The sequence below is a fragment of the Diachasmimorpha longicaudata genome, chromosome 1 (genome assembly GCF_034640455.1).
Source record: "Diachasmimorpha longicaudata isolate KC_UGA_2023 chromosome 1, iyDiaLong2, whole genome shotgun sequence".
In the NCBI taxonomy this organism is placed as follows: Eukaryota; Metazoa; Arthropoda; class Insecta; order Hymenoptera; family Braconidae; genus Diachasmimorpha; species Diachasmimorpha longicaudata.
Genome location: NC_087225.1, coordinates 5,116,403 through 5,138,529, shown reverse-complemented (window position 1 = coordinate 5,138,529; position 22,127 = coordinate 5,116,403). Strand labels below are relative to the sequence as shown.

General features: G+C 39.4%; 1 protein-coding gene and 1 long non-coding RNA gene across 3 annotated transcripts in view; one reads left to right on the top strand and one right to left on the bottom strand.

The window, feature by feature from the left end:
* The window catches only part of LOC135164544 (uncharacterized protein), a 312,614-nt gene extending 309,282 nt beyond the window's left edge, over positions 1–3,332 (bottom strand). The window contains exons 1-2 of one of the 2 annotated variants that reach the window (XM_064125002.1): positions 1,576–3,332; positions 919–1,288 (exon numbers count right to left, since the gene is read on the bottom strand). In XM_064125002.1, the coding sequence (XP_063981072.1) occupies positions 919–1,230 (312 nt within the window). In that variant the 5' untranslated portion in view covers positions 1,231–1,288; positions 1,576–3,332. Of the gene's footprint in view, positions 1–918 lie in introns of both variants that reach the window. The other variant, XM_064125009.1, reaches the window with a different exon arrangement.
* Positions 3,309–18,785, top strand: LOC135164576 (uncharacterized). Its single transcript, XR_010299321.1, has 3 exons — positions 3,309–3,512; positions 8,046–8,331; positions 13,029–18,785. It is a non-coding gene; the product is annotated as an uncharacterized LOC135164576 (long non-coding RNA).
* Positions 18,786–22,127: the final 3,342 nt, after the last annotated feature.

The window sequence follows — 22,127 nt, the reverse complement described above, 5'->3', positions numbered from 1 at the left end:
GATCTTTTCTACCTTTTCCCGCGCAACCATAGACCCCTGACTCCGCCTTGCCATCTGGTTCATGCTCCCAAGGACAGACTGATACCTTTCACTTTCTTTTATGTTTACTATTTCATCTGTATTAATGTCAATTCATGGCCTTCGTACGAGACTTCCGTAATTTATGTGCATTAATTAATATTTGCTAATGAACCTGAATCCTGGAAAATTTCCGACTCTGGTCATGGCCAAAATTTGGTGAGTTCCGAGTGGAAATATTGAGGATCAAGTTGGAGAGAGGCTTCCAAAACTGGCCATTTTGTTATTGATAATTAAGAAAAACGTAAAGGAGTGTTAGTTTATGTACTGTTTTTCCACCACAGACCGGCTGAAGGCATTTTACGTTATTATTATTGAGAAATTAATTTTTTATAATTGATTTTGTTGATCGTTTTCATATAATACTTTTTTCTCCTTTTTGTTCACGATTACGTCATTCACAATCTGTTAATATGTACCGAAAGTCGGACGTCACCCATTGCTAATCCATTTATGGAAAATTTTTCCAAAATACGAAAAGTATTTTCACCCCACGAAGACTCTGTCCTCCATGGCGATAATTGATTGGCTCTAGTTGCCGTGTTAAAGAAGCATTTCCCTCCGAGTAGAGTAACAAAAGCCAGTTTCCCTTTAATTAATAAAGTTTTGTAAGAAACAGCTCGTAAAGTCTTTTTCCATTAAAGTACGAACAACCTAATGCCCTCCCCTAATACCATTTTGATCACGTTAATTTACTACATTTTGATAATTAAAATGGCACTTTTTCGATGAATAACGGACGAACGAACAAAGTTTATCGCAGCGAAATTTCCAAATTGTTTCATAAATGTGTAATTATCCAATTCATAACTTTAGTGAATAGAATTATCCTGTTATTACCTTATTTGGTGTTGTTGCCTGTTGCTGAGTTTGCTGTGATTGTAACTGTGGCTGTGACTGTGACTGGCTCGTATGCTGCTGCTGTTGTGGTGAACAATTGGCACTGTGTACAGTCACTGGATTGGTCGTACCTGTACCAATTCCCTGATGTCCTGAATGATTCAGTTGATTCAATTGATTGATTTGGGATGCTTGATGTTGCACTGGATTCGCCACTGGTGTACCCAATTGTTGATGATGCGTCTGATGCACAGGATGGGTAGTCTGATGTGTTGCGGGGAAGGTGGGCACCGTAAATGGGACGAACAGCATCGGGCTACCGAGAATGTGCGCACCACCTCCACCCACAGCGCTCGTCTCCTCCCTACACCTTTTTTTGGGATTTTTTTTCTCTTTTGTTTGCAATTTTTTTCCAATAAATCCCACACAAAATTCACTACTGGCTTCAACTCAAAATGCAAAATGACAAAAAAAATTTTTTAACAAAGTGGAAGGGGAGAAAAATTATTACAACAACTGAATGTTACTTCCTACAAACAATCATAGCGCTAAGGGTGAGGATGAGGGTCAGTGGATCAACAGAATTTTCTTTTATTAATTGTGACTTATTAATTTGTTTATTTATTTTCTCTAAATGCTCATGGCCAGAGGATTTACCTGCACTCCTGTCCTAGGCCTTGATGCTGGGGATGGGCGTAGGGGGCGGCGCGGACGGAGGTGGTGGTCGCCACCCTCGCAACCCTCAGAGATAGACCGGCTCGTTGGCTAGTGAGTTGAACCGGTGCTGGTTGGTTGCTATGGGTACAGCAACAGGCACGACAGCCCTGATTCTGATTAGGTATAGTTTGAATTAAATGATGGGATATAGGGGGGCCCCTGGGTCCCGTGGATGAGGAGCACGGGTAGACACCAACAAGGCAACCCACCAGCGCAGCCCCGGGGCCCGATGTACTACGAGCCAAGGCGCTTGACGCCGAGGCCTCACTAATATCCCGTCTTCTCGTACAATTGTTACACCACTGGCCCGACCAGTGATATCTTTCACTACTTGTTCCCCTTACTTGATCGTTACCAATGCCACTGCAACCACTCACTCCAATCTGATGATGTATCACCTTGAGTACTTCAGATTTCTTTTCAATTCTACGCACAACTGTTGACGTGATTTTGATATATTATACTCACACAACTTTATTAATCTTCTTCCTATATCAACTCTGATGTGTAAATAACACTCTTTTATACTGTCACTGTCGATTAAATATACCGCCAACTTTGTAAATTATAAATTTCACGGAGTTAATGCACCCAGATGATGTTTCCCAGTTACCACTGACAGTCAATTATTAACGGCCAAGTGTATTCGCAAGCCAACGGCAGCTTAACTCCCAGTCTACTGACTTTTTTTTTCACCGCGCACGTGGTTAACTATTAACGAAGTACAGCCAGAAGAGATCAACAGCACAAGATAACAGAGAGTGTATCTGTGAGAATCCCAAATACCCAAATACTATTATCTATCCTCCTTTAACTCACTTATTGGCTCTATCGTTTGTTTTTTCTCCTCCCCCTTTCTGACGATTCTCGAACGCCTGGGAATAAGTAATGGTGAGAGGAGCGTCGGAATCGTCGGTATGCTCAACAAGTATGCACAGGAGATGCCGTGTTCAATCGCGTCTGAGTTGACGTTTCAGCTACCACTTGTTTGCCCCGATATTCCACGGTCAATCACTTCGTATATTTACGTTCAACTTTTCAAGTTTAACTCCTGTATACTCTGGTGAACAAAACTTGAAGACAAAATCCGGTAATTATTTCACAAAAACTCCGTTACTTCACCGATTGAATGTGTCAATTATTCCACCGTTACTCCACCGATCGCGATATCATGAATTACTTTCAGTAATTATTTCTGTCAATTCAGCTCTGGCAGTTCTAAATCTCAATGTGAGAAATTTAGAACAAAGTAAATGCCGAAGACTTGAGGGGGATGGGACACTGTCAGCCAATGAAACCGTTGGATTGAGTGATGAGGGGTGGGGAGACTGGTGGCGTTGGACGTCAGGAGTGTAATAACAGTCGTGAGTGGATAACAATGATTATGATGATGATGATAATGCTGAAGCAGTGGCAAGGGTACTCTCCCCCGCCGGTAAATGCTCCTGTGCGGCCAGTTGATGTTAATACGTTTGGGCCGTTGTATATGTATATATACAAATATATGTATATGTATATATATATCTATGTGGTAAAAGCTAACCCGTGATGTCGGAAGGTCGCTCGCCGACTGACTAGCACTTCCGCTCTGGCTGTTGTGCGATTCAGAGTGGGGGATGCCTCGTTGGGTTGTTGTGTGTAGGGGTTACTGCGGCGGCGGAAGGCGGCTCGGCTCAACTCGTCTCACTGGGACCGCTTTATACGTTGGTCGTCGCGCTCTGCGCGCGGGAAACCCGTTGGACGAATAAACCGTCGGGCTGATTTTTTATATATATTTTTTTTTTTATCACGGGAGGGGAAAAGGGCTTCAGTCGGCAACTACCCGAAGCATTTGTCCGCTATCACAACTTTCTGGATCCAAAGGCCAGCTTCACGTGGTGAGTTTTCGAGGTACTTGTCTCGTTTTACAGACTTTTTTTTTTTTGCTTATCTAGAACTCGAGCTGAACAGTGCACTACAAACTGTTTATTAAACTGACGTGTTTGTACCCAAACATATACACACTTTATTCAACATGTGGTGTGATCCTCCCGGCTCTCTAACGTCGATTTATATTCAACAACTTTGCGCTTATTTTTTTTTATACTGTTGTCTAGGTTTATCTGGTGGATATATCACAGAGAATTATTCACTTTACTCGATATGCTGTACACTTGGCTCCAGTTCTGATGGTGCATACGTCATCCGTCGGATGCGCTTATACCTGTTTTACCACTGTATTTCTATCCTTTCACGAATGACTTTTTTTTTTCGCTGTTTGTACTCCGGTGTTGTGTATCCTCGCGAGAACTGGGACTGCTTCCAACTTTTTTTTTCTCCTACAACTCTATTTATAGTTTTGTGATTGGTGTGCTCAACTCGCCATGTGTCAATGGCTGTTTCTCGGGCACTTGGATCAGACAATTTTTGGTTCTCGTTGTTCTTCTTCACACGGAGATTTTGGTAAACGCTCGCGGGGTGTACAGAGAGCCAGTGGAGAATCGCCAAAAATTAATCGGTTAACAATACTGATCGATAATATTCGTAACGGGGTCTCAAGGGCGGCGAAAAACAGAGAGGTTAACGAGCGGAGACGGGCCACGGTGACTAGAAGCCTAGGCGTCTAGTGGTTATGGACCAGCGTGGGATATCTGTGCAGCCAGCAGCGCGGCGCCGGCTACAGCGTGAAGACATGGAGACCCCCTTCCGCTACCCCCGTCTGTATCGCACTGTATCGCACCAGTACTTGTATTAGTGAAATGGATGAGTGGTAGTGATAGTGGGGTAGGTGGTGGTATTCCAGTGGTAGTGGTGGTGGTGGCCTGTAATAGGGGTAGGTGCAGAGGGGGTGGACCGACTCGTCGACGAAGTGGGGATGAGCCGGTGTGTTGGGGCAAGGGGGTACGATGCAATGAGGATGTGAGAGGGGTTAGTTTCTAGGCACAGAGAGACGAGGGAGATGGATTGCAGTGGGGGTGGTAGGGGGAGTTGTGAAGAGTAGTACAGGGGTAGTGGAAGAACTGCCAACGGTTTGTATCGGGCGACGTTGGATGGCAGGCCTGCTCGACATTCCACCGACGATACGAGTCTCTCGAGGAATTTCCTCAGTGCCTGAATCCACGAGACGACAATCCAGTTTTCTCCTGCTCTTGGCCTGAACAACGAGAGCCGAGCGCAGGCGCTTTACCCACTTTTTTACCACGATTTTTGTTACATATTATTCTGCCCCCTTTTTTTTTTGTGAAACGGAGACTTGTACAGATATACCAGCCGTCGCTTCGGTGCAGAATATACCGCGGGCGGTGGATATGTTTTTTTTTACCGGTCGCGTTCACTCAAGCTGTAGAAACGTATACCACGACAAAGACTCGTGGAATGCGAGATATTTTTCGTTGGAAAAATCTGGGCAATGAAATTATTCGTGTCTCGGCAAGCCCAACAATCCACCTAACATTGGAATTATGGAGAGGGGTGGGGGAGAGGAGGAGAGAGCATGGATTTTAGTCGTGTGTGTAGCTCACTCGACCACCCTTGTATAACGGCCAACGAACACGTCGTTTCACGGGTGTTAATTAAAAATTTCTCGCGGTCTCTGGCCTCCGCCCCTCTCCCCCCCCCCCCTCCTTTTCTACCCGCTGGGGGCGAGGGAGAGTGTTCGATGAACGATGAAAACTACGGGGGCGGCCTCGATAATTGAATCGCCGATGGTCTTTCATCGGATTCATACCTCACTTCTCATCCCCCTTCGACCCTCTATAACACACTGAGTATATAACTCACACTGAATTCTCTTCAGATCTATGTATATATATACAACAAATTACCTCTAGTCTGCACTTCAACACCTTTCCGTATATGTTAATACATTTACAAACGTTCCAAGTCGTATGTATACGCTTGAAAATACATTTACATACCTATGTAGTGTTTTCCCAAGCTAATGACTGACGAACGAGAGACGGTATAATGTATTCCACGTGGTATACGCACGCTTACCACGAACGCCCATTAGCATTTTTCGCGGAAAAAAAAAGCTCGGAGTAATGAAACGCAGATGGATATAACATACCTCAAGCAAATGTACATGTTTTTTTTCCTTTCACCCTCGTTGCATTAATACAAAATGAATTGGAAGGAAAATAGGAGAATTCTTTGGAATCTAGGGGAATGAGAAGGGGTGGGGGAGTGTGGAAACTTGCCTTCGTTAGGGGGAAAAAAGGTGCATTGAAATTTCGCTGAATGAGTGGACAGGTGTTATTTATTATGATAAATAAATTATTCATGCGACCAAGTTTGAGTTGTATTTCATAGAACCGGAAAAATTACATTTATTTTCAGGCAGTAATTTATCATACTTTCTCATTAATTTCTTAATGCAGGGGTTGCAGTGTTAATCCCAGAAATTTTTGACCGATTGATAGGCAATGAAAATTGGAAATAAAGGACTGATAGAGTGAGTGTGTGCTAATGATGAAGAACAATAAATAATTCGAGATAAATTATTTTACAGCGAAAAATTCTTTCTACATTTGCAGGATTCAATCAGTTTCCATTTTTTTGAGCGATAACTCAGCATATTCTAGGAGAAATATCCTAGGGGGTGTGGGATATATCTTATGCAAATATCCAGCTTTTTCCCCTTTATTTTCATTATATCAATACGAAATTAATTAGCAGAAAAATAGTAGGTAGAATTCGTTGAAATTCAGTGGTGAAACGAAAGTATAAAAATTTGCTTCTGTTAGCAAAAAAATGTGCATTGAAAGTCCTATTAATGACTAGGTTGATATTATTTATGATGATGAATAAATTATTCATGGAGAAAAGTTTGAGATATTTCATGAGGCAGGAAACATTACATTTATTTTCAGGTGGTAATTTTTTATACCCTTTAATTAATTCCTCAATGCATAATTAGCAGTTTTAATCTAAAAAATGAGTGGAGGATTGACATGCAATAGTGGCACCCCGGAGGGAGAATAATAGTAAAGAAAAATCAACATTGATAAAGTAAACATAAGCCATTGATCACAAGAAATAAACGGGTTTGCAGTCGGAAATTTCACTTTCTGATATGAAACCACAAAATTGTTTCCCTTAAAATCCATTGAGCGACACAAGCGGTGTTATTGATAATGACAAATAAATTATTCATACGTGACATCATCTTCAGCTATAAACTCCCCCCAGATCTTGATGACTCCGGCAATTTCCAGTTTCCACAAACTCCAGGCGAATGTAGCGTAAAATAAACCGACGAAGGACAAATAAACCAAATAGAAAGCGAGACATTCGAAATGATCCCGGTTGTCGACTTTTAAAACGGTGAAAATGGTCCCGAGATGAAAATATCGTTGGGGTTATGGGTGAGCATGAAGTCAAATGGTAAAACCAAGCAATAGAGGATAAGCGAAGCTATCCCCTACAGTTTCGCCAAGGATACCGGTAGACGTTGCGCTCTGTGATGCTACTTCTGATGGCCCTGGACGATGGGAGTTGAGCATGCGAGGGAGAGAGAGAGGGAGAGAGACGTAGGAACTCTATGGGTATATATTTATAATGACCCTATATGTATGCAAATGGGTGCATATCGTACGAACCTATCCTATTGGTACGTGACAGAGAGCCTCCGAATAACGAGGCATACGCGTATAGATGGCGCACGCGTCCAGGCTACACCAAAATATGCGCTCATATGCGTGGATTACATATTTACATTATTTAATGAGCGACCTAACTAGTAGATGATGTACTACGCATCCGAGAATCCAGTCATGGCGGTTAAACATAATTTCCCTCCGATTGTTCATTTCTAAATTGACATTAAAGTCTGTTGAATTTATTTTATAGCGAAATTGATTGAAATATTTTCAAAATGTACTGAAGTTTCTTTTCAAGTATCAAATAAAACTGTGATTGGGCTCACTGGGTATCGATATCGTTGTGCCTTGTGACGGGAATTTCTTTGTTCTTTTAATTAATTTTAGGTTTTAAAAAATCCAAAAGTTTTTGTCAATTTTTTGTAATTTCGACGATTTTTTTGTAACACTGTCTAGAAAAAGTATACAATATTCGTGGAGCACTGGCTATAGCAGTTTTCATACAAAAAATCCAGTAATTCATCTTGAAAATTAAGGACAATTAGCGTTCCTTGTTAAAGATAATCTCATCATTGAATTTGAATTTTCAAGTTCTAGTGCGTTTTCACCTCAAATCCAAGAAAAAGTTCAACTTGCAAAGAGAATTTAACTCTGTTAATCCAAGAAAATTGATTAAGTACCGATCAATTGATTGTAAATGGTTCACTAAATGAATAATTGCCACGACCTTCGTATAATTTTTTTGCAAAAAAGAACAAAAAGGACAAAATTCCTCAAAAGCAAATTGTAATGAGGATCAGTCAGCCTAATCTTATATTTTTCTTGCTCAAGGATGATTATGCTGGAGCTGTTACCGAACCCTGTTATGCACCTGGACGAATTTTCGAAAAACCAGGGGTGGGGCGTGAAAATCGAATGGCCCCCAACAACGATGTACCCACTATGGACGCATAAATTACGACGATAAACATGTTATTTATAGGGGTAGGACATAAATTGCCTATGCTAATTTCTGCTGATCAACGGGGGAAGCCGACAGAGAGAGAGGAGAGTGAGAGAGAAAGCGAGAGGAAGAGTGGAGGCCAGGGCTTTGCACAAACGCTTGGCGATCGACACGGTAAAATTCAACGTGTATCGTTTGGCTTTTGTCTGATCCTCTCATATCCCTCTTCATCCCCTCGTCGACCCCTCCGAGGCCACTAAACTCACTTCAATGCATAACATATATTCACAATGCACCGGGTAATTACTACGACATTCTTGAGTAATTTTTAAACTATGACTTGTTGAATAATATTTTAATTAAGTATTTGAAAATTCTACTCTCTGCAGCCAGAGATGTATTGATAATTAGGCAATCGTCAATTGCGTTTCTAAATTTTGAGATGTCCCTCCACGAGGAGGAAATTTGTCCAATAAAAATTTCAGGCTCAACACGAAAAATAAATTATAAATTAAATTTAACCGAAGACTGAGATTTCTCTCTACAATATCGTCAAAAATTGACAGAAGTTCCGAATAATGTTATCAAAAATCGCGAGAAATTATGCAGTAATAACTTGACACCATAAGAATTTCACAAAACCGGTGGATACTATTGGAAATGGGTTATTTGAAATAATAATTCTGGAAATAATTGAAACTATTTCTCTACTTTATTACGTATCTCAAATAACCGTGCTGGGAAGATACATCCGCTCTGTACCGATTCCTTAGAGGAACTAACTAGATTTACAAAAGGGAAACAACACCCTACACCTTTTAGTCACATGCTCTCAAAGAGTCCTATTCATTCCACTTTCTCTGCATACTTCAAATCAAACCTAAATACCATACCTCACACTTCTCAGAATTCCAGTCCATAAAAATATTTTTTCAATTTAAAGTATAAACACTCAGAAGAGAATGAGATTGATTTTTGCATTCTATTTATTTATTTCATGAAAAATCCAACAGATAGCAAATTTTTCCAGTGCTTGGACCGGATTTTGTGTAATAAATTTCTCTTATTGTAGAGACCACTGATCTCGCTTCAGGGACATGCGTTTTTATCCTCAGTAACCGCAATAATAACAGAAAAATTCTTGACTGAAATTTTTCCACGTCCACCGAGAATTAACATTCAAACTGCGTCTCGAAAAAATACATAGGTCGTTGTATTTTACCGTCTGAGCAATCCAGATATTCGTCCAGGGAAGCTCAATTTCAATTTCGTGCCCCAGGAGTGTCGTTGCCGAACGAATATAATTATACGAAATAATTCTGAATGCCAGGTAGCCTGGCATTGGGATGTTGGTGTTGCTTGTGCCATCGTACTCGGTCTCGTGCGGGCTTTAAAGTGTTACTCCACACCATTGGCCCCCACGGGTGGATGTGTCCGTGTGGAGCCAATGTTAGTTGAAAGTAGAAGGTACCCGAGTAAGAGCAGCCACGTTACGCTTGGCTTACGCGCCGCCCCATTTTCTCTCTCGCACGAAGACAACCAGTGGAAAGATAGCAGCAAGGAGATGCGAGTGCTTAAGGGGTTACATGGGTTTCGTCGGGCAAAAAACGGCCTTTTTTCAATAATTTTTTTTGCATGTAAAAAATGAAATATTTAGATGAAACTTTTTATGATTTAAAAGATACATATTTAATAAACATTTTGTGAAATTTTCAAAAAAAAATATCAAGATGGCGGCCATTACGACGCCATTTCCGGCAGTCCCTCGGAAAAAAGGTGCCTCCGCGTTGTCAGCAGAACTTCTTTCAGGATTATCTGAAATGAACGGAAAAAATTCGTGTTTTAGTAAAGACAATAAACTAGGTATTGGACGAAGGAAAAAAAAAAAAAATGAAAATTCGATTTTTGGCAGACATTTTTATAAAAAAATGCAAATTTTGATGAAAATTTCTCGAAATTTTTCAATTTTTAAATAGTTGTAATTAAAAAAAAAAAAAATCCTTCGTTCAAGACCTTGTAAATAATATCTCGAAGACTTGTGTAAAATTTCATTAAGATCGGTTGAGTAGTTCGCGAGAAATCTTGACAACCGACTTTGAAAACATAGTTTTGAGAAAAACGCGTTCAAAGTTTTGGAGACAATAAGAGTGGGGAAAAAATTTTTTTTTTCAACTTACATTGAATCGTCGATTCCTGGGCCATAAAGTAGAGAACCTGCTGCAGCTGCAATGTCCAGGGCATCCTTTTGCTCCTGTCGATGACGAACTCTGGCTTATCTGGGCTCTAGACACTTTAAACGGCTCTAGACACTTTAAACGGCTCTAGACACTTTGAATTACCTGACCTGGAGCGTCCGTCTTTTCAGGGCTGTATCTCCGAAACTATTACTCGGATCAATTTGAAAATTTAGGACAATATTCTAGAGATGTTATAGAATTTAATTAGACAAAAAAAAAAAAATCGATTTTTTGAAACCGTGAAACCCATGTAACCCCTTAATGGCTCGAAATTGCCAGCATCGAGAGACGTCTGGAATGAGAATTGAGTCAAGGTCTAACGAGACTCTGAGATTGCAAAACACGTGTGAATATTTTTCAGAGATTAATCCGTGGAGGGAAAAATTTTTAATTTCGTCAGACACCGGTTGGTTTTTATTTCATTGGGAAATAAAATAAATTGGGCATCGAACTGGTCATTCTTAGTATTCAATTTATTAGAGTTTACATTTCAAACTGTTTATTAAAAATTAATTTACAGTTGGATTAAATAAATCTTTGTATGATTTGCATTTCTTTTCTTCTTGTGTTACCACTGGAGATTGGAAAACATTTTTATGGACGAAAATTCTGAGAAGTTTGGGGTATGATGTGTATGCTCTGTTTTCTTGGGTCTAAACAGAGATGCATGAGTGGGACCATTGTTAATGTGGGGCATCAGGTCGAGGGTGTTGTGAACCTTTAGTCTTTTCAGTTGGTTCCTCTAAGGAAATGAGCCGAAGTAGTTGTACCTTTCGAGGGTATAAAATAACATTCACACGTTTGAATTATTATAACTATGCCATTTCTAATACAATTGTTCAATTTTTCGATTTTTCCCATCATCTACTCTTTTTTTTCTCAGTCGACATGGAGTTATCTCCAAGTGTGTGAAAAATTACTGTACCGGGTACTAGAGACGAGGTGCAACATTCTAGAATTCTGTCATGTGTTTTACTCACACATAAAAATTCCTATGAATATCGTCAATTTTTAAATAAATTTTGTAATTACTAATATGTGGCTTCGTGAAATTTACATAACAGCACTATAAAATTTGGAGCTCTATCATTTTTTATTTGAAGTCAAATGGAAAATCGACAGATTATTTTATTGTGCCTTCTTTTCGGTAACTCATTATGATTGGTTAACGATGAGCACCGAATGTAGTTGATTATTGTCGATGTTGGACTTTGTCATGAAAGATGCTGCATCAGACTTTGAATTTTCACAAGACCGATATAGAAGTTTTCCTAACCCGATAAATCAATTTTAGGCGGCATAAACATAAAAACTTGTTGGACGTGATATTCAATCAAAGTTGGATGATTGAGTGCCAAATTATTGGAAAATTATTTAATTAAAGATTCAGTCAGCATTCTACCTCAATGGAGCGGATTTACATTGGTTCAAATTAATCCGATTAAATTTGAATTATATTTCCCACAAATATTGACCCGAAGCTGACAGCCCCATTGATTTTATATTTCAAAATTGTCAATTTTCTATTACAAAATCCCTACAACATCAATTTAACTATAAATTAATCGAGATAATTTCAACAGTAAATACACCGCGAAAGTAAGAAATAATTCCCTCAATAATCATGAAACAAATTCAGAATAACTCACCCCCTCTTCAAAATTCCCATTCACTTATATTTTCCTCGTGTTAAACCGTAAATTGAGTCTCAAGGTGGCGATTCTTAGCTTTCAATTATTCCATTTCTTCTCGTCAATTACTCTCTCTCCTCGTTGAATGTCTCTACCCCCCTGGTGCAACCCCTCAAAGTCCCTCGTCTCTCCCCCCATTTTGGCCATTTTCCTTCGCCGTTCAAATTCTTCTTCTCCTCCCTCACCCCTACAAGAGCCCACCATACTCGACACCGCGCCCCCTCTCCAACCGAGGCTTCGTTCCATTATCCGGATATTAGCCATCGGGGACCCACCAAATTGCTACAACTTAAATAATTTATTTTAATGCAATCGCACGGACTAACTGGCTAACGGTTACGCTTTCTTCGTTATATCGCCTGGTTGGGATTTATTTTTAATTAGAAAGAAGCCACGGATATTGTAATCCAACTCGGTGAATGCAGGAATAGAAGTTGCAGGAGGTGAGTTTCGAAAAGAATAATCTTGCAAATGTTTCACGGTTACGGGAGAACGGGGTACAATGGGATAGCATGAGGCGTCATTACAGGAACTATTTTCATTAGCCAATAATGTTGCTCATACGTTTTTGTGGCTCTTGCTATTTATTCGCTGATGTGATGGAAATTTGAAATGATAAAATTTCTCCAACTGCAACGAGAAAGAAAATTTATTTTATAAAATCTGGTGATGGCACACAAAAAGAGGCGAGAAATTCTGAAACTGGAAATTTTATTGGCTGACACGGGAATTTTTCTCGAACAACTCTGGAAATAGCTCAGGAATTCCTGGACTTCGTCCAGAATTTTCCTGAAATTTTACCAGAAATTTTGGGAACTCCAGAGAACTTCGAATTTTTCAAGTACTCGGATTAGAATTTTGACAGAACCTTTTTTGACGCTACAATTTCTCTAGTCTAGAATAAAGTTTTCTGATTACATATTAATCATTGTATTATTTTCAGGTGAACATGGACTATCGGGAACAACAGACCTAGGACCATGCACTCCTAAAAAAATCGTAATTTTTGTATCGAGGAAAATGAAAAAAAAACATTCGAGGGCCCCCACACGATCTCGAAAAATCTTGATCCTCATAACGCAATTATGAAAACTCGGGGAAAATTGTTATGCCAGTGCCATCCACACTAGGTTTGGACTGCAGCCCAATCCAAGTGTGTCATGCCCCCGGTGAACCAACAGACAGTGGCCCATGAGCCACCGGCTATTTGTCCACCTCTGATGCAATCAACCTAACAATTTACTGGTGCACTCTTTGGTCGATTGAATTCACTCAGAAGAATGAAATCAACGATCGATTGTTCTAAGGTCATTGGTAAAGACCGAGAATTTTCGGAATATAGATGTTTTGTCAGGGCATTAATATTCTACGAGGCAAGATACTCCGAGGAGTACACGAGACAGGATTTCTCGCGCGTTCTCTTGGACCGAGAGTTACCCGAACAGTTGCCGGCTGGTACGGCTGATGGAATAATGGTCCATTTGGGATGCACGTGCTGTCGCTGGATTCACATCCCTCCCTTTCCTCCATCTCCCTCTCTCTCTCTCTCTCTCTGACTACCCCTGCCATCGCCGCACTCAGGGCTTCATCCACCCGTGGTATTTACATGTCATTTTGTGCAATTAATATTTATGCCGCCCGTCACTCTCGTACGTGCACAATGATGACTATAACCAGACACCGGCTTTCCCACTATCTCTGAAATGCACCGATGTTAAAGTGCTCCAGTGATCATCTCTGATTTGATTAAACTGAAAAAGGACGGGGTAAAATGGGATGCACTATGCCAGATGTTGGGTGAAAATGTTCGATGAAATTGTTGAAAGTTTTTACTGCGGAAATGTGGAGAAATTTATTTTCTGGAAAATCTCTAATTTCATTGATAAATCATAAAGAGATGGAAAAATTGTCATTTCTATTGTCGTGTGACTGATCTTTTTAGGGATCTGTTTCTAATTCAGATATCTGGGATTGGAGAATTTCTAAGATTTTTTAACTTGAAGAATTTTACCAATTACTAAAGGCCAAACATTTTATTAGAAATTTATCTCGTGTCTTGGAAAATGAGGCTTCCAAATGTTTGAACACTTTCAATTATTAATTTATGAATAATAAATGGTGGAAAAAATATTCTGCTTTAGGGACAAATAGTGATGCTCTTTGGATAATTTCATGATTGTTCTAAATTTTTTTTACGTAATTTATGATCTGCACTAAATTGCAAAGGATACTTGCACGTTCATTAAATTAGTTTAATTCATTTTAAAAGTCTTCGCTATATTTTAATCAGCAACTGGGGAATTAAAAATCATGAAAATATTGACGAAAAGCGAGCTGAGAGTTAAAAAAATCCTTAATCATAGATTCATTAATCACAAACGAGCGAAATTCCACTCACAACGCAGCTATGAAAAGTTAATTGAAAGTTCCCAATGGTTTTTTAATTTCTCAATTTCTCTTCTTCTTTCACATTCAGTAATGCTGATAAAAGCGGCTTTTACCCCAAGCAATTTTATTTCTCACGTTGCAGTGCTCTCCATGTTTATCTTTCATTTACGCCCAGCCCAAGGCTAAAAGAAAATAATTGACCCAGTCAACTTGCAATAGTTTAATGAGAATTTTTTTTCAACCTCATGGAGCATACTTCGATCGCGATTAATGTAAACTTAACTGAGGAACACGTTGAACATGCGGTTCTAAAACAAACTTTTTCTTCACTGTTTTAATTTTCTTCCTTTCAACATTGTTCCACTTGAAAATTTTTTTTCAAATTTTCCACGACGAAGTCCAGAAGTGTTTATTGCATGAAATTCCCAATCATTTTAACATGAAGGATTCAAGATTCCGAAGAAAAATCAAAGAAAACTGAATTTCCTCCCCCTTTTCTCTGAAAAAATGACAAAAAAACAGAAAACTCTAATATATAAATTTTTAAATCTTCTTAAATTATTATTTAAAGTATTGAAATCTCTCGATAAGATTTATTTACACTGTCACTATAATGTTAAATTCTTCCTTTTCATTCGTTTCGAAAAATTAAAAAGAAAGTATATCAGATATTATCGATTTTTAAACCTCGAGAAATTAAAATATATTAGAAGTACGGCGGAGTAGTTGTGGTTGGTTCTGTGTTGAGAATGCTGCGGGATTATTTGTGGTCGAGTCGAGCCAAAAATCGATATTCCGCGGTCTTTCAAATGAGATGCCCCCGGTAAGCCAGTAAATTGTTGCTTTGAAGTTCCAGGAAATTAATTCTCGCTCAACACTTGGGTAACGGGGATGACACACGAACAGGACTTTTTTCGTACGTCACATTACACTCGCGTGAGATTTTTTTTATTGCAAAGAAACGTGGGACCAAATTAACAATAGAGGAAAGGAGAAGATGAGGCAATCGCACTTCTGCTCACCGACTAATGACACCTTGAATTATTTTGATATTTAACGCACAACGAGAAAAATATGATATAAGAAGTCCCGTAAAATATAGTAGAATTAAAATTAAGTAAGAAAATTTTATCATTTGTCAGTCTATTACCGCACATTTTGCACAAACTCTCAAAATTGTAATTTAGTTAATAAAAAATCTTCAATTTTCCGAATGACACTTCCAATTGCATAATTATCTCTCATTTATGGCGACATTTTCAATCAATAATCCACCATATCTAAAATAGTTCGGTCATTCACCCTTTCGTCTTCTACCTACAATAATATCGACTTCCACTCGCTCAGTGCAAATCCCCGATGTTCCCACCCCCAAGGAGTCATTCTTATTTAACTTTCGATGAGAAAAAAAATCACCGTCTTGTTCGAATAAAATTTAAATCGAAGTCGTGCAATCAAACTCAACATGCAATAAAAACATCAATTAATCAGAGACGAGAAAAGACTCGTCAGTGGTGGGTGAGTGCTACGCTTAACCCTCTTTAGACGTCAAAAAGTCTCCCTTTTCTCGCTGGGTTTTCCGGCGTCGGCCACAGGAGAAAAGCTGAAGAAGCAAAAGGGGTTCTCCATCCACTCTTCATTTTAAATTCCACCAACGATGGAAAACAATCATCGATCATTAGTAGAGAAGCGTACATCATTTCGCCTCTTGGTATAAAAATAAAAGATACCTTTCAACTCGCTGGATTATTAGGAGAATTGAAATTCCTACTGCGCACACCTGAATCAACTCAATCCCCTCGCACCAATAATAATTTGATTTCACCGCTGAGTTTGAAATTTTCTCGGGTGTAATTAAAATGCAGATCGAGTCCTGCAAATCACTCGAAATTTTTTGGCCAAGGGGATTCAACTCTCCCAAGTGGGGGTTAGAAGTTGGCGCATTTTCTTTTCGTGAACACACAGACGAATGAACAAACGATCGTCTAAAATATATTCTGCATAAGAAATGAGGGAGTATATTTCCAAGGGTCGAGCCAAGTTCTTATCCAAAGAGAAAAATAATATAATAATGTACTCTAGCTCTTCCTGTTTTCATATGCAATTGGTAATCCAAGAATTACAGAAAAAAAAATGGATACTCTGCAGAGATAGCGGATAAAATACATGGAAATAAGGAGAAAACATCAGGGTTGAGAATTTATACTTGCGTTCTATGCGCCTCGTTTATCACTTAGTCTACCAGCTGGTGAGGTGAAAACCAACAATAATTAATTTTCTTTTAATTCACGAGATTAATGGATCGCTCGGGAATTTACGATGGAAGAGAGCCGATCAATCCGTCAGAATATGAGTTTAGCCTCGATTTTATCATTTAACGAGGACTGCGGAGAGTCTACTCATCTTATCTACAAAATTTGAATATATCGTCGGCTGTCACCAAAGACACCGAACAACAGCCCACGATTCTACCGCTCTCAGAATACTCAACTAAATAAATCTCCACAGACACAAATTTTTTTATAAAATTTTTCTCCCTCTTCTCTAAAAGTAAATCATCACTCACCGTTTCTCTATTTCTATTTCAACCACTCAAATTCCCGGCTGATTCCATAATGCCTCAGCGACCTGTGTCTCCCATAATTCTCAAAAGCTTTCACTCCATAAAAAATCTGTTCTCCTGCGCTGTCACCTGTAATTCATCACATCACCGACATCAACATTCCTCACCGCACGATTCTGCGCATCAAAACCTTCTCATCTCCCTGCAATTACCACATCCCAAAGATTCACCCCTAAACCTATTAAAATCATAAAAAAAAATCTCTGAAATAAACTTTCACAATCCACCACTCAAACAACTTTTTCCCACTACCTCCCCTGTAAAAATAAAAAAAAAAATCTTCATATTTAGTATTTCGCTGAGGCTCCGTATCTGCTTCCGAAATGAAGTGTTGAAGAGCTATGCCAACAGAAATCCGAGCGGGGAAAGTAAAAACGCCTTTGAATTCATGAAAAGGCATGAAAAAAAAAGTACAAAGCCACGCCGCCGGGCTAATTTGTCTGAATGAACGTGGAACGCCTGTGCTATATGGCAACAGGGAACTGCCAGCACAGGGAGGTGGGGGGGATGGGAAGGAGGAGAGGTATCAGGAGACAACCGGAAGAAGAGAGAAGCGTAAAATGTTCGTAGACAGGTAGAGGAGCTGCAGGGAATTTCAGCCTAATTCTGGATAAACACCCTTTCATTATTTCCGGTAGACAATCCTTTGTTCTCCTTTGTTTCGGCTTACCCACTCGTCTTTACCTACTTCCCCCCCCCCCCCTCGCCCCGGCCAACTGCCATATCCACTCCAGACACCCTATAACATTTAATCCAACCCCGTTGCCTTCACCAGTGTCACAGTTGAGTGAAAAAAAAAATCAATTTACCTATTGATGAAATGAAGCTGAGTATTTTGCACAAGTGAATAATCAATGCAAGAGAAATTATCGGAAGCTCTATCGGATGATGAGGGATGAGGATGAGAGTAGGAGGGTGGAGCAGCCGGTTTGGCACAACTATGAGGTACTATGTATGGGGAAGGACAGCCGGATGATACTCGGCAATGTCCAATCTCGTTGTATCGATGTTTGCATGTAATTCGATGGATAATGATGACACATTGGATTCCCGCTTTCCTTGCTAATGAATCAAACCAATTCTGAAATGTGCGTCAATGTATACACATTCGCTGGTGATTTTGTTATCGTTGGGATATTCATGATTTTGGAAATACGGTTGCAGGGTAGGTCTGCATTTAATGTCAATTGATCTGTTTGAATTGAGAAATCTGGGAGGATTCAATTGATATCGACCTTGGGAGAGGTTAAGGGGGATGCACTGGTTGAAAATCAGGGGGTGAAGGGGAATGGGAAAATGCCGGAGGGTATGTAAGGAGGTTTTTAGGTTTAGTGGTGGGTGGAGAAATATACGAGGAGGGAAAAGTGAAAAATTACTTTGCCGGGTACTAGAATTGAGGTGCAATGGAATGTGTTTTATTCACACATAGGAATTCCTGTCAATACCGTCAATTTTGTAATGAATTTTGTAATTAATAATATGTGCCTGCGTAAAATTTACTAAACACCACTATAAAATTTGAAGGTCTACCATTTTTTATTTGAGTTTAAATGAAAAATTAATAAAAATCTTTCAAACATTCCTGTCTAGAGCAGTTTATTTTATTGGGCCTTTCTGCATTTTTTACTGTGCAGCAATTTTTCCGTAACTCATTGTAATTGGTTAACGATGAGCTCCGAATATAACCGATTATTGCCGACGTTGGACTTCGTAATGAAAAATGCTGCATCAGACTTTAAATTTTTACGCGGTCAATATAGAAGTTTTCCGAAGCTGATAAAGAAATTTTACCAAGAAGTACAGTAATTTTTCTCAGGCCAGCAGTTTACGCCGAGATTCTGAGACAACAGAGTAATTTTTATCGGAGTGACACTAAAAATTACCAAATTTTCCTTTCCGTGGAACACCGCATCATTGAATTAGTCTCACTGCATAACAAAAATTGAAGACTGAGCAGTTCACAACTTCGCTATATTCATTCCATAGACCAAAAAACGGTCTGAATAAAATGAAAATTTACCTGAATCGCAGAAAAACTAATTAAAATGTCGAGAGAACTGTTCGTCAGAAAGTCACCAAAAATTTCTCATTTACTCCCACGTTTTTAAGTTTCTCCGAATGTTGTAAAGTGTGTGCACATCTCACATATTTGTTAAGCTGTGCCCTAAGAAGGTAACCTCTAATGTAAAAAAAACCAACAATGGAACACCCCGAAAACCAATTCCATTAAACTGGCATTTCCACTTGGTTTTCCTCAATGTTTTAATCCCACGTAAAAGAGCTGAGATATAAAGTTTGTCATTACTCTGAAGGACTGAAGCGAGATGTACAAAATATTCTGCACTCAATTGAGAAAGGGATGAGAGAATTGCGGTGGATGAAGGCTGAAGGGAATGAATCTGGCAAATCCTGCCTCGGGTGTACTCAAGAAATTTATCACACGGGGCTCGGTGGAGATCAAAGCCATTCCAAATCGACTTTTATACGCCATTTAAAAGCCCCATAGAGACGAATGAAGGTACTGACGATGAGAAAACCAGTCAGTCGGTAATTCAAATCGAGACGACTGGTAATTTCCGTACATTCGACAATTCATTGGAAATTCCAATTCTTCAATCTGTCAGATATATGATCATCTGAATTACGTGTGTCTGCACAGGTGTGGAAGAGTCAAGAGGTCGCCCAGTGGTGGTCCAACGTCGAGAGCCTATATATGTATAGGGGGAAAATTTAATGAAAAGCGTCTCTGACGAATAGACCAACTAATTGTTTCTGAGAGAAATTAATAAAAACGACTGACGGCGGGGGCTTTGGCTTGAATTGTGTGCCAGTCTTCTCCTCGTTCACTTCTCCCCCTCTTCCACCATCCGCTTATTTCATTTTTCTCGAGGAGCCGTCACTCTTCCCTCACTTCGTTATACACCGAGAGGGCTTTTGTTACTACCCTCCTGTATCGACCGTTTACCGAGGGGCCACGGAGAGAGATCCGCGCTCATGAGGTTTACTATTATATACCGTTTTTCAAAAGATTCGGGAGTATATTTTCGTGATACATGGAGAGAATTTTTCGATAAAACTTATCCGATCGTTGCCTCATGTCTATTGCAAAACAGGAAAAATTAATATAGGATAATTCGTTTTTATTTTAGCCTTTCACTCCAGTCATTCTTATGAAGCCCAATAAACGTTAAAAAATAATCACCAGTCAGTATTAATTAAATTAGATTTTGCAAAACAGTCAATCGTATTTCTGAGATGTCCAAATTTTCTTGCATTATCCTCCAACAATAATAAATAATTTTTAAACATTTTCCATGTAAAAAAATTGATATCATAATTAACACCAGAACCGACCAAATTTTATCAAATTTTCTGAATTTTTAAATAGTTTTCGAAACGTTTTCCGAAAGTTATCAGTCGTCTATTCACGAAATACATTTTTTCTCAACATCCATACAGATTCACATAAAACAAATCAATCGAACGGGGATTCTACATCCCCCACTTAATCAACTATATCCCCCAAATACCCCAGAGCCCAAATCCCCATAAAATTATGTCCACCTCTCGTTCCCACTCCGTAGTCCTGTAATCTATCAAGTCCCAAAAAACCCTGGAAATGTTATTTCTTTGCATTACCCACAACGTGAGGGTGGAGTGGGTTGGTAACGGCACTGTAAATTTTGCCCCTGTGGAAAGGTGGAGAGGTCGAGTCGTAACCGAAACCAAAAATAATCGGGTACCGCCTGGTGCTCAGCCAGTTAAATTTCCGCCACAGAATTCGGTCTCCTAACTCCCATCCCCAACAACCACCTAGTTCTCATTCTCCCTAACCACCTCCGTATTCGCCGAAGCCCCTTTCCGTCCTCCACCTCCCCCCCCCCCTCCACACCACCCTCCATCCACCCATCTTCTCGCCACCCCCACCCCTGCCTCTCGTTATTTACCCTTAATTAGCGGCAATTAACAAATAATTAATTGCAAGGCGAGACTCTGGGTGAAATAATTATTATTTGAAATGCATTTACCTGGTGCCCACGCCATTGGCGAAAAATTTACTTTTCATTTCTATCTGTCTGGTAGCATCGAATCAACTATTAATGATTAATGAAGGAGATGGGGGCGAAATGCCGGTGGGGCTTGATGGTTTCATCGAGCTGACATGATGAAATTTCGACTTCATTCGTTGAAAATCGATGGGGTTAATGACGTGAAAGGCTGTAGTAAGCCTACTCAAACGATTATCAACGGACTTTGCGTGCCATGAACTCATAACACCGACGGAATCGCAACAACTTGTGTTTTATTAGAATGACTGGAGTACAGGGACAACGACATACCGGGCGTACCAACATTCTTACAATGCGAGTCAACGACTCTATACTTCATTGGGTTATTACTGTCATCGGTGCTATTATTCTCGAGAACTTTGATCGGGGTAATTAAAATTTTAGTCGATTGTCGTTTGCAGGAGAATGGGTTGCGAAAGAGTCAGACAGCTCGGTTCAAACGGATGCAGGTTTGATGAGTTTTTAACGGGATTGATGGTGTCATCGAGGCGAATTAAAATAATAAAGTTTTGCAATTATTTGGATAGTGTGGGATTTTTGTATATTAATGGAGAGATCCATGTGGTGTAGACATTTCCGGGCGATTTTAGGGAATAAATGAAGGCACGTTTTGTTCACTACATAAGAGTTAACGAGGAAATTCAATTTCAATTGCAAGGATACTTTCGTTTGAAGACAAAATTCAAATTCATCGGTTAATGACGAATGAGCTAAAAATATGAATTGGAATTTTTATTAAAAAAATTCTCTCGGGTCAGGAAAATCGGAACAACCAAAGTAATTTCTAAAGAGATTATTTTTTCATTAGGTGAACTGCAATATTAATAGCTCCACTGTTTTTCATCCATTATCGACGCGTCGGCAATATAGGAACCTATTCATTAAAAAATTATCGACTTTTTTATTTTATAACATTTTGCCGGACGTCTTAATGCTGATAATATTTGCAATTCATTGTCAA